The sequence below is a fragment of the Zonotrichia albicollis genome, chromosome 17 (assembly GCF_047830755.1).
Source record: "Zonotrichia albicollis isolate bZonAlb1 chromosome 17, bZonAlb1.hap1, whole genome shotgun sequence".
Classification (NCBI taxonomy): Eukaryota; Metazoa; Chordata; class Aves; order Passeriformes; family Passerellidae; genus Zonotrichia; species Zonotrichia albicollis.
In genome coordinates this window covers 6,516,472-6,528,808 of record NC_133835.1, presented here as the reverse complement: position 1 = coordinate 6,528,808, position 12,337 = coordinate 6,516,472, and the positions used below count along the sequence as shown (strand labels likewise).

General features: G+C 55.9%; 1 protein-coding gene across 1 annotated transcript; it reads left to right on the top strand.

The window, feature by feature from the left end:
- The first annotated feature begins 454 nt into the window (after positions 1–454).
- Positions 455–12,325, top strand: EMILIN3 (elastin microfibril interfacer 3). Its single transcript, XM_074553559.1, has 4 exons — positions 455–854; positions 3,802–3,924; positions 6,671–6,918; positions 7,840–12,325. The coding sequence occupies exons 1-4, from the start codon at positions 679–681 to the stop codon at positions 9,732–9,734; spliced, it is 2,442 nt and encodes an 813-aa protein (XP_074409660.1). The 5' UTR covers positions 455–678; the 3' UTR covers positions 9,735–12,325.
- Positions 12,326–12,337: the final 12 nt, after the last annotated feature.

The following is a 12,337-nucleotide window of genomic DNA, read 5'->3' as shown; positions in this document are numbered from 1 at the left end:
CCTCTCCCCGTTCCTGCAGGTGCTGGGTTCGCTGGGGGATGCTCGATGCATCAGGCTGGTGCCAGCCATGTGATTGACAGCTGCCAATCTCCAGCAGCACAGATATCCTCGGGGGCAGCGTTGGGGTCGCTCGGATGAAGCAGGGCAGAGCTGGGGACTGGGGGGAACCAGAAGCCACAGGGCTCCGGATCCCGCTGCACCTGCGGGGCAAATCCCAGCGGGCAGGGAGGGAGCATCGGGACAAGGGGACAAGAGGGGGCAGGGTGCGAGCCCCAAGGCGGGCAGCGCTCACGGGGGCTGCAGCACGGCTGGGGAGGCTGCATGGAGGGACAATGGGGGTCGGGATGGGGGTCGGGGGTCTCCGCTTTGTGTCCCCGCCCGCGGGCCGGGGTCGGCGGCCGAGGGAGGGCGGGAGGAAGGAGGAGCGCGGCCCGCCCCCGCCGCCGCCCTACAAAAGGGGCCGGGCGGGCGGTGGAGCGGCGTGTGCCGCCGGGCAGGGCCGGCAGGGCTGGGGACAGCGACAGGCAGGGCCGGGCAGGGCGCAGCGGGCGGCGCTCGGTGCCCTCCGCAGCGCTGTCCCGGCGGGGCCCTCGTCCCGCCCCATCCCCATCCCGTTCCATCCCATCTCACCCCATCCCATCCCGTCCCATCCCGCTCCGCCGCCGCCGGGCCGGGACCATGCGGCGCCGCCGCGGAGCGCTGCTCGCCTGCCTCTCGCTGGGGACGCTGCTGGCGCTCGCCGACGCCAAGGGAGCCTTCTACCCCCCCGCCGCCCCGCTGCCCTTCGGCGGCAGGTACAGCCTCTACACGGCCGGCTCCAGCCCGCAGCTCGGCAAGCCCGTGGGCAAGCACAAGTAAGCGACAGCGGCCGCGGAACCCGTCCGGAGGGCACCGGGAGCCGCCGTGCCCGGCACCGAGCTCCGTTCGGGCATCCCTTACCGGGAACAGAGCGCGGGCACCGGGAGCCGCTGTGCCCGGCACCGAGCTCCGTTCGGGCATCCCTTACGGGCACCGGCCGCTCTCCGGGCAGCATCCTCGGGGGACGGGCTGCCGCGGGGACCCAAAGCCCGGTGCCACCTTCAGGGCTCGCCCGCGGGCATCCCTGGCCGGGCAGGAGTCCCTGGGTACCGCCGCGGCATCCCCTGCTCCGTATCCTCCGCCAGGTACCGAGCGAGAGCTGGCTGAATGTGTCAGTGCCCCCCTCCATCTAGAGGAGGCTCCGGGAGTTGTATTTCCAGGAGGGAACGAGCGGGCTGCGGGCGGTGCGGTGCGGGGCTGGGGAGGTGGGGATGGAGCTGCCCGTGTGTGGTTTTGGGGTTTTGCAGGTACCTGCTCTGTGTGACATCGGCGGGTGGTGATGTGCGGGCATTGCACAGATCTGCGTGTGGAAACAGCTTGGTTTGGAGGGAATCGCTTGTAAAAGGCATACATGCTGGAGTTTAAATACGTTTTCAAGAAACCTGGAAAGCTCAGGCGGTGAGGAATGTGGGTTTTACACAAACTGTGGACTTTTTCCGTTCAGTTGCATAAGAGCTGTTACATTGGGGGCGGAGAGGGGGTGTTGCTTCCCTCTCTGCTTGTTTGCTAGGGCAGTTTCTGCCGGGCTCCTCTGAAAGAGGGAGGATGCGGGGTTATGAACAAGCTGAAATGAATAAAGTAACCCTAGGAATGAACAATACTGGCAGTGCCAGTGAGAGCTTTCAAAATCCCATAACATTTTCCAGCTGCTCACTCTAAAAACATCAGGCTGGAGCTATAAACTGCTTGCCACAGGTGTGTGAGAAGGGAAGGGATTCTGAGAGGGAGAGTGAGCCAGAACTATGCTAGCCTGAGCAGTCACAGGTAGGCAGGGTTTATTACTGGCAGGTAGAACTGCTTGCATTGGCTACTGGCTAACTTAGAGGCAGCTGGTGCTGTTTGTAAGCCAGTCCTGGATTTATGGATAGACTGTGATCCTAAATTTCCACATACACACATGAACTCCCTTGCCTCCAGCTGAGAGAAGTGTCTGCCCTTCCTTCTCCTGTGGTCCTGTGCACGGATGAATGCCTCACTTGTGGATGAGCAGCACAGGACCCTGCTCGTGCTCTGAGCCTGGCAGCCCCTTGCCAGGGCACAGCTGCTCAGGTCTGGGCAGGCTGGAAATGCCAGTCCCAAATGGGATTGGTGTGCCCATCCCAGGGGATCAGAGAGGGGCTGGGGTGGATGTGCTGCTGCAGCTCCTGGGGGCAGCAAGTGGGATGTGCTGGGGGGTGGGATCAGGGGATCCCTGCTGGAGGGGAGCAGAGGGAGGGAGGATGACCCTGCTCGCACCTTGCCGCTTCACAGAGAGAGCTCCTGCCCTGGGGGGCTGTTGGAGACGGTGCAGCCTCTGGATGGGGGCACTGGGAGGCAGCTGGGGCTGCTGCAGCTCAGCTACCTGGTCACAGGCTGGGATGCAGCCAGAGCTCCCTGGCATGGCCATCACATGGCCTGTGGAGAGCAGCCTGGGGACTGAGCACAGAACCGAGCTGCAGGGCCTCAGCCCAGCTCTCATGGGCTTGCTGTGGTGGTCTGGAGGATGTTGAGACACTTCTGGCAGGTGGAGGTACAGGAAAGGGGCTGTGACTGTCAGGATGGAGCAGAAGGGTTTGGTAACAAGGGCTGTGGTGTCTCCTGTGTGCATGCCCAGGGTGGGTGTGCACAGCCCTCCCGCAGCACCCCATGTCACACTCAGGGGCCACTTTTGCTCGCCCTGAGTGGGGAAAGATCAATGAAGGAGGGACAAGCACTGATGCAAAGGTGAAGACAGAGGGTGTTCCCCACCCATGCACAGCAAGCCCCCAGCTGGCACAGGGGCAGCCACGTCCTCCCGCCTCACTGAGCACCTCCCTGCACCTGCAGCCTGCGCTGGCCCATCTGCTCATCCCTGACCTCCTGCCTCAGCCCTGCTCTGCTCCCTGGGCCTGTGCTCTGCTCTCCTCCCGCTCTGCCGTCTGCCACAGCCCCCTGCCCTTAATCCCTGCCTCCCCTCACGTCCCTGCTGCCTCTGCCCCTGTGGACCAAGCCCATCTGCTCCTGCCGGCAGCCCTGCTTTCAGCTGGAGCAGCTTTGGCCTCCATCTGTCCTACAGCATCCTACATCCTTCCCACACGCTGCCTTCCTCCCAGCCAGCTTCCCTCAGCGCCTGGCTGTGCTGCTCGGCTCAGGAAAGCTGGCTGTACCTGTGGCACCCACTCAGGGGGATGGCAGGAGGGAGGAGGCTCTGTGTGCTCACTGTCCCAGGGATCTGAGGGGGTTTCTCCATCACAGATCTGCTCTGTGTCCTTGCCTCTGATGGAGGGACCCACGATGCTGCAGCCCTACAGAGCAGCATCCCCATCCCATCTCCTCCCTGTGCCCTGTCTGTGGCAGCACCCACAGCAAGGGTGAAGGCTTTTGGGTTGTCCCCTGCACTGGCAGCACTGCAGGAGCTGCAGCAGGACAGACCACCCCTGCCTGACACTGCTGGAGCTATTTCTAGGATCCTATTCCTACAACTCTGCTGCTGCTGGGATTCTGATTGTGCTCACAGCTGTCCCACCACACAGTCCATGCTGTGCTGAGCACAGCCCAGCTCTGGGGACACCACCAGCACTGGTGACAGCGTGGCTGTGACAGTGACAGGAACCATGCTCCTGCAGCATGGGTGTGATTCCCCTCCCCAGCATCTGCCCAAGCTGGGGGGCTTCTTCCATCTCCTGCTCCCAAACTTCTCTGGCAGTGCAGGCACCGCTGTTTGCTGGGCAGGGGGGTGACAGTGTCTCTCTCTGTGTCCCCCAGGAGTTTCTGTGCCTACGTGGTGCAGCGCAACGTGACGTGCACACTGCAGGACGGGGCCGAGAGCTACGTCAAGGCTGAGTACCACAAGTGCAGCTGGGGACCCAAGTGCCCAGGGAAAGTGCTGTGAGTATGGGGCACACTGGGCCATGGCTCCCTTCCCCTCCCAAAGAGATTTATCTCCTGAGACCCCGTGCCACCTTTCCAGAGGGCAGTGAAAGGGGCAGAAGGGCTTTTCCTGGACATGGCAGGCAGTGGTGTTGGGAGGAGGCAAGGTGGGATCTGTCAGGAGGGAGAGGGAGCTCTATCCCTCCTCAGAAACTGTCAGGGGAGGTTTAGATTGGGTATCAGGAAGAGGTTTTCACCCAGATGGCAGCTGAGCACTGGAAAGGCTCCCCAGGGAAGGTGATCATGGCACTGAACCTGACAGAGTGGAAGGAGAATTTGGACAATGTTCTCAGGCCCATGGTGTGATTTTTAGGGGTGTTCTGTGCAGTTGCTGATCCTTAAGGGTCCCTTCAAACTCGGGATATTGAATGATTCAGCAATGAATCTGTAAACCATGGGAAGTGGGGAGGTGCCTGTGCAGGTGTGTAGGAGAGCAGTTTGTCGTGGACCTGCAATGTGGCAGAATGATGGCAGCTCAGTGAGAACCTGGCTGAGAGGATGAGGAAATGCAGCCTGTGGCTGGGGATGGCTCAGTGCTTCTTGCTCCAGGAAAATACCTGCAAAACCCTGCCACCTGGTCAGTGCTGGAGGGAAACACTTCACTGTGCCGCAGATGGAGCCACCAGTGGTGCAGGGGCTTTGTGCTTCACCACCTCCAGGGATGCTGCTCCGTGTGGAAAAGCTCTCCTGCATCCTCCCCAGGCTGGAGGAAGAGCAGAGCTGAGCACAGAGGAGAACTGGGATGAGAGAAGTTTTGGTCTGAGCCTTGTACCCATCCTGTTGCAGCTGGCTGGGACTCTCCCTGCCCCAGTGGTGCCACGGGCTCTGCTCAGAACCTCTCCTGGCAGAGATGGGCAGCTGGACCCACCCACTCACTTGTTCTTCCCATCACAAGGGTTTTAACAGCATTTGGGGACTTCAGGACATCCTGCAGCTGGTGGTACCCATGGAGGAAATCTCCAAAGCCTCTCCCATCTCCATGATGCCCTCTGTTATTCTCCTTCAAACAAAACCAGGGGCTTTTCTGAGAGCAGCTGGACCCACAGCTGTATTTTCTGCAGAGCCTCAGATGCTGCATCCATGGACAAAAGGGAAGGATGGATTTTCCACGTGCTGGGGCCATCAGTGAATGTTTGTGCAGCTGGCTGCAAATACTTCCCCTTGCTGCTGTTTGGAGCAGGGGTGGAAAGATTTAGAGGTGCCCAGGGCTTTGAGCTCCTCTGCAAAGGCTGGGATGATGCTGAGAAGGTGCTGGGATGGCACAGAGAAGCTGCTCTGCCTTGTGGATGCCACCCCCCTCCTTTCTTCACCCCCTGACACGGGCTGGAGCAGCAATCTCCTGTGGTACATCCAGGCAGGTTTCTACACACTACAACAGGAGCAAAGATCATTGAAACTCAGCAGCATCTGTGAAGAGGAGTATCCAGAAGAGCTTGTTTTGAAACTGTCCCTTTGGGAAATTGATGTTGAGAAATTTTGAAGAGGCTTTGCGTTTGGTTTATCCCCCTGCCCTGTGGTGTGTATGGAGGTGGCTATATCCCACTGGGACTTGTGTGGGAGCAGCACTACCAGAGCTGGGGACACTCTGGATTCAGACAAGGACATGGATGGCAGGACTCAGCCCCATGTGCTGTTCTGACTGATGGATTGGTGCCTTCTGCAGCACGGATGGCTGTGCTGCTCCTCCAAGACCTTCTGCTGAACATGCTGCAGAAGAACAAGAGGCTGATGCTGTGTGTTGTTGCAAAACAGCAAACTTCAGGATTTTCAGGCCCTGGTAAATTCAGATTGGATATTTCCAAAAGGCAGGCTTAAAGCATTGATGTTTGGAGGTGGTGAGAAAAGTGCTGTGTTCATTACTGCTGCCCCACAGGGAAGCAGGAGCAGCTGAATCCTGCCCCAAGGCTGGTGGGACCCCATCCAGAGCAAGAGCAGAGGGGGAATTGTGAGGTGGGCCTGCACCTTGTGTGCTGGGTATGGGAGGATCAATGCTGTATCACCAAATTTGTGATGGAGGCACTTCCCAGGGCATCCCAGCTGGGGCACGAGGCAGGGTAAGGAGCCATCCCTCTCTCAACATCACAGCATCACCCTGGAGACCCTCACCAGGCCAGTCCAAGCCCCTCTAGGCCTCCCAGCAAACTGATGCCCTCCACACAGAGAGAAAACACCTTTCCAAAGGCATTTCAACCCTCATGGGGGCTTCCAGACAGGATTACAGTTGAGAAGAGAATTTTTTTGATCACACTAGGAAATTCTATAGGTCAATTCAAAATGCAAGCCACTTTTACAAGCAGTCCACTTCCCTCTTTGAAGTGATGTGAGCTTGCAGGTCTTTTGAAATCAGTTCCATCATTTCATCTTGTGCTCTGTTGGCCAGGAGTTGCCAAACAGTGTCACAGTGGTCACTTATCAGGCCAGGGACTGCAGCAATACATTTAGAGCTGCAGTTCTAAATAACCACAGTGTCCCAGGTTAGAAAATACTCACCAAGACCCCACTGTAATGCTGCAGTGAGCTGTGGTGCAGCAGGAGCTCTTGGAGAAGATGGGCCGTGGTCTGCAGGTGCAGCACAAGGGTTTCAGCCAGGCTTCCCCATGTGCCCAGATCTCCCACACCCAGCAGGACCATGACCCTGCTCTATTGCTGATGCTGAGGTTGCTTCTCTAACCTGTCTCTCTCTCTCCCTCCCCTCTCCTGCAAGGTACCGCACCTTCTTCAGGCCCAGGTACAAGATTGGATACAAGACAGTGACCGAGCTGTCCTGGAGGTGCTGCCCTGGCTTCATGGGAGAAGGGTGCCATGACAGCCCCACAGACCAGCCTGGCCTCCTGCCCCAGCACCCCAGCCCCAAAATGCCCCCTGGGCAGAAGATGTTTCCAATGCCCAGGCTTCCTCCCTATCCCAAAAGCCACCCTGACCTGTTTCCAGGACCAAAGAAGAATCAATACGGTGAGATCTTGCTCCTGCTTCATGTCCTCAGGTCACCACACCAGTGTCATGCACTCAAACCTCCGGGTTCTCTCTGTTCTAGTGCAGAGCATGAATCTGGCAAAAATTCAGTGGGTGACATTTTCCATCAGACCTGACATTTGATTGCTTTGAGGACCACTTGCTTTTTAAATCTTGTTTTCTTTCAAAACATGCAGCTTCAAAATTGCCTTTCCTCATTGTTTTAGAGCATTTTCCCAGTAATTGTGGGGTTGATAGGGGCTGTCTCAAGATGAAGCTCTCCTGGGCTGTTATCATCACCTGCTGTTGAACTTGGGACAGAGGGCTGGATCCCTAGAGGAAAGAGGGTTTCCTGATAGCTTAAGGAGAGATGTGGGCTGAGATTGTGCTGAAATGAGAATAACAGAGGGCAGGACACAAGATTATTATGGGAAAGAAGTTGAGGGAGGGAAGTTAAAGGAGCACCAGGCCTCACTGTGCCCTCTCTATTTGTGGTAAAGTTCCTCACTCAGGGCTCACCAAATGTGGTGGTGTTTGCAGGAGTCCCAGGATGAGGGAAGAGGTGAGAATCTTGACTCCATGTTTCAGAAGGCTGATTTATTATTTTTATGGTATATATTATATTAAAAGAAAATGCTATATTAAAACTACACTAAAAGAATCAAAGAAAGGATTTCATCAGTAGGCTAGCAAGGAAAGGCAAGGAATGAGAATAAAATCTTTGTGACTGATCACAGCCTCGACAGAGGTGGCTATCATTGGTCATCAAGTAAAAAATATCTCACATGCTGGGTAAACAATTCTCCAAATCACATTCCAAAGCAGCAAAACATGGAGTAGCTGAAGCTTCTCAGGAGAAAAGATCGTGGCAAAAGGATTTTCCATAAAATGTTTGTGACATCTCTTCCTTTCCCCGTGCAGGCAGGAAGCTGCCTGGCCTCTTTGGGGACCGCCTGGACCGGCTGGAGGAGGAGGTGAGGCGCCTCTCCCAGTCCTACGACAGCCTGCACGCCTTGGTGAGCGGGCTGGGGGACCGCCTGCGCCTGGCCATCCAGGAGGACACCACCAAGATGATCGGCTCCCTGATGAACAGCCCGGGCACGCCGGACTCCTCCGTGGGTTTCGGCATCATTCCCGACGGGCTGGTGGACGTGGCAGACAAAGCCGACATGGCCACGTACCCTCCCGTAGGGGACATCCTGACCAAAGTGACCGAGGTGAGCGACGTGCTGAAGACCAAGGCGGATCTGCTGCACGAGGTGCGGGGCATGGTCCTGGACCACGACGGGCAGATCAAGCACCTACTGGAATCCGCCCGGCCCTCGCCCCTCACCTCCATCGACCTGCTGGAGGAGTACGTGGACACGAGGCTGAGCAGCCTGCGTGGGGAGCTGCTGGATGGCTTTGAGAAGAAGCTGGGCAAGATCCAGACCACGTGTGATTTCCGCATCCAAGAGGTGCGGCAGCAGTGCGAGGAGGAGAAAGCTGCCAACCTGTGGCTGCAGCAGACGCTGGATGGGAAGGAGCTGGAGATCAAGAAAGAGATCTCTCAGCTGGAGACCCAGATCCAAGGGCTGACGGTGGTGGAAAGCTGCTGCAGCAACCTGGACTACCTCACTGATCGCATGAACATCCTTGAGAAAGGCCTTCACAGCATTTCTGAGTCCCAGAAGAACCTGCACTCACGTCTGGATGGAGAAATCTCCACTGTCACCCTAGGGAACCTCTTTGAAGGGCGCTTCGAGGACCTGGAAGCCAGGCTCAATGCCACAGAGAGGGAAATGGGGAGCTGCTGCTCTGGTATAGAGGACAGCATGAAAGGCACGGTGGTGGCAGAGGTGGATGGCATGAGGACTGCCTTTGAAGACAAAATGCAGACCCTGGAGGACAGGTTCATGACCATCGTGGGGGAGCTGAACAATGTCAGTTCTCCCATGGGGATGGACGGAGCAGTGGTGCCTGTGCTGGAAGGGGAGCTTGCCAGCATGAGGAAAAGGACAGATGAGACACTGGAGGCGTTGCAGAATCGCCTCATCACCCTGGAGACCACCTGCTCCCTGGGCTGCACCTCTGCCTCCAAAGATGTGGAGACCTTTCGGACGGAGATCGAGGACTGCCAGAACAAGAACCAGGACCTGCTGCTCCGCATGGACAGCAATTACGACCTCCTGCGCAAGCTGAACGCCACCATCCTGGAGATCCAGCGGCGCATCGAGGAGGAAGCATCGGGGGCTTTGCAAGGGGAGATCACCTTGCTGAAGATCAACCTGAACACTGTGAGCAAGTCTCTGACAGGGCTCAAGGACTCCGTCTCCCAGTACTCAGACACCGTGACGCATGTCAATTCCTCGCTAGATGAGCACGAGCGGAAGATTGAGGACGAGGTCCACTCCATCCAGGAGAAAGTCAACGACCAAGGTTCCCAGCTTTTCTTCAGCAACCGCCGCGTCCTGAACCTCAAGGGAGACCTGGAGCGACTCAAAGCCAGGATTGTGAGCGACCTGAGCTCCTGCAAGAGCGTGGCCCACGGCCTGCAGCAGGAGGTGTCTCGCTTCGACGAGCGGGTGGCGCGGGTGGAGAGCGCCTGCGGCCGGCTGGGGGCCATCCCCGGCAGCCTGGACGGCATCAGGGAGGAACTGGAGAAACACACGGGCAGCCTGTGGGACTACATGGACCATGTGAACGGGACACTGGCTGCCCACTCTCAGGAAATAACAGGACTGAAGGACAACTTGCTCGACTGCCAAGCCAAGGTCTCTGAGCTGGCAGAGCAGGTCGGGCACTTGGAGGAGAAGGCGGAGAGGAGGCAGCATTAGCCACACTGCCATGCCATGCGTCTTCCTTCTCCTGCTGTGAAGGACAGGATTAAATTATATCACACAGACTCACTCCAATGTGACAACAGTTCTTGGGATAATTTTATATGAAAAGCTGCTACATTTTTTCCCTTTAATCTTGTTGGCCCCACTTCTCCTTAACTCCATCATGCTGGTGCTCCCCTCCTCATGCTCAGCAACTGTCCTGACCCTGGCACAGCAGTGTCACTGCCTCCTGGCTGGGGGTGTTGCTTTGGCTCCTGGGCTGATGACCCCAGAAGGACAATTCAAAAGTAAGCTGGAGGCAGAAACATATTTTTTAATTTTATTTTTGTGGATTTATCGTTTCTTGAAGAATAAAACCCTGTAGTTATCAGCTGAGGAATAGTTTCTCTGACCTAAAGACCACCTGCATCTTAATCCAGAGACTGAGCAGAGCCAGGGCTCCTTGCAGGGAACAAAACTCACCACAGGAATTGTAGATTTCAAAGAACACACGTATTCACACGTCCCTCCAGGAACTGGCTTCCCTTCTCTGAGATGGCAGCCCTCCTTGTGTATGGTAAATCCATTTATAATGCTCCCTCCTCCATGCAGATGCACATGCCTTATGGAGCAGATGAGGGTGTGTATTAGGAAAACACATATGCATATATATATATATATATATGGTATGTGTGTATATTTTTGGACAATCCTGTGTCATGGTGCTCATCTGATTCCAGTTTCCTAATGCTGCCCCCATGTCCTTTGCCATATTCCAAAGACCCACAGTGAGCAGCTAAAAGCTGTGGCAGCAGTGTTTGGAGAGAGCCCCATGGTTCTGGGGGCTGCTGTGCTTTGCAATTCCACTTTGCTGGGCTCTCTTGTTACACCTGGGACTGACATGATGATTATGGAAAACATGTCTTCCCTGAGGAGAGCTGTGTCCATAGGTCTCTGCAGAGACCAAGCTGGGCACAGAGCAGTCCTGTCCTCCAGCTCTGGCTCTCTCCTGTTTTATTGCTTAAGCTGTGAACTCCATCATCGCATCCCAGGCAGGAGAGTTCCAGCTGCTCCAGGGTGTGAGGGCAGCAGGGGAGGAGCAGGAGCCCACGTCCTCCTCAAGCTCTTCAGATCCCACTGGGATGCCAGTAGCCCTGGGACCAACACCAATGTGGAACAAGGCAGGGCATCTGTGAGAACACCTCTGGAGGCCTGTCCTCAGCTCAGAATGAAAAACCCACATCATTTACCCAGCTTGACTCTGGTTTCTCACAGATAGGCAGGCTGGAAAATGTTGTCCATGAGCAGCTCCAGCCTCGTCCTGCAGAGCTGTTGCCCACAGAATCCACATCTCCCTAGGAGCCCACCATGGGCACCCTCTGCTGATCAGCCAATGGGGACTTCATTACTAGGATGAAGAGGAAATTAAAGAGCCTCCATCCAAGCAACTCTGGCACTTTATAGCAGAGGAACATACTTTTTTCTCAGCATTGTAGCTCATGAACCCTCCCACACCAGCCAGCCTTTGGCTCTCACATGGTGCCTGTCACCCTTACTAGGCTGTCCCTGCTCTTCTGCACCATGATTCCCCCCCCTGATTGCATGAAGGAGCAGCTCTGTGCTCTGCCTAGCACAAACCAGCAGCAGCTCCCAGCAGAGATGCATCTGGGCAGTGTTTTTCCCTCGGAAAATCTGGGTGAGCTCCCTTAAGCATGCTTCCAGTTTAGGGAGGACCACAGGGATCCCTGAGGCAGTAAAAGCTCATTCTCCTGCCAGAGGAGCACGAGCTGTGGGAGCATAGAGAGGATATGTGGCCTCCCCACCACTTGTCCACCCCTGCCAGGTACTCACAGCACCAGAATTCACTCTCACTGCTCTGGCTTTGCTGATTTGGAGCTACCCTCCAGCTGCTGAGACACTTCTCCACGTGAGGAACAACCTCCTGCTGCCATTGGGCCTCCTGCAAAACCTGCTTTTGGACAACAAAACTTATTTTTTCCTCCAGCCTAAGGAAGGAGTCTCAAGGCAACCCTGAGTACTTTATGATGGGTGGGGGGAGCCCTCACCCTGCAGGGGGAGCATCCTGCCTAAGCCCCTTTTCCATCCCCTCACACCAGGGAGAAAACCAAAGAGAAAACCAAGCCAAGGGCCAGGCTCCCTGTTCCCCAGCCAGGGCTGGGTTAGAGTGGGTGAACAGGAACAGCTTCCCCAGAAAAGAGGGAGCCAGGACTGGCCATAACAAACCCAGGACAAGGAAGAAGTCTGGCCTTCCAGAAAATGGTGCTATGTTTGGACTATTCCTGACTAGTCACTTGAAGCTATGGACAGTTTGTTATTTCAGTTCTCAGCTATTCATGTTTAAAAAGTGAAAAGAACTTTGTACAAAACTGGGCATTTTTTAAAAATTGCTTGCAAAGTAAGGAAATGCTGCCCATGGGGTTATGCTTGTATGGGCAGTTTTCTGAGGCAGTTTATAACTGATCCTGTTAAAAGACTGTGTTCTGTTGTTTTTAAAACCATGTCTATTTGTTCAGATTTTAAAACCTGAAAAACTGTTTGTACTGGAAAGGAAAAAAATAAAGTATTTCTTGCTGAGGTTTCCAGGATGAGAATGACTT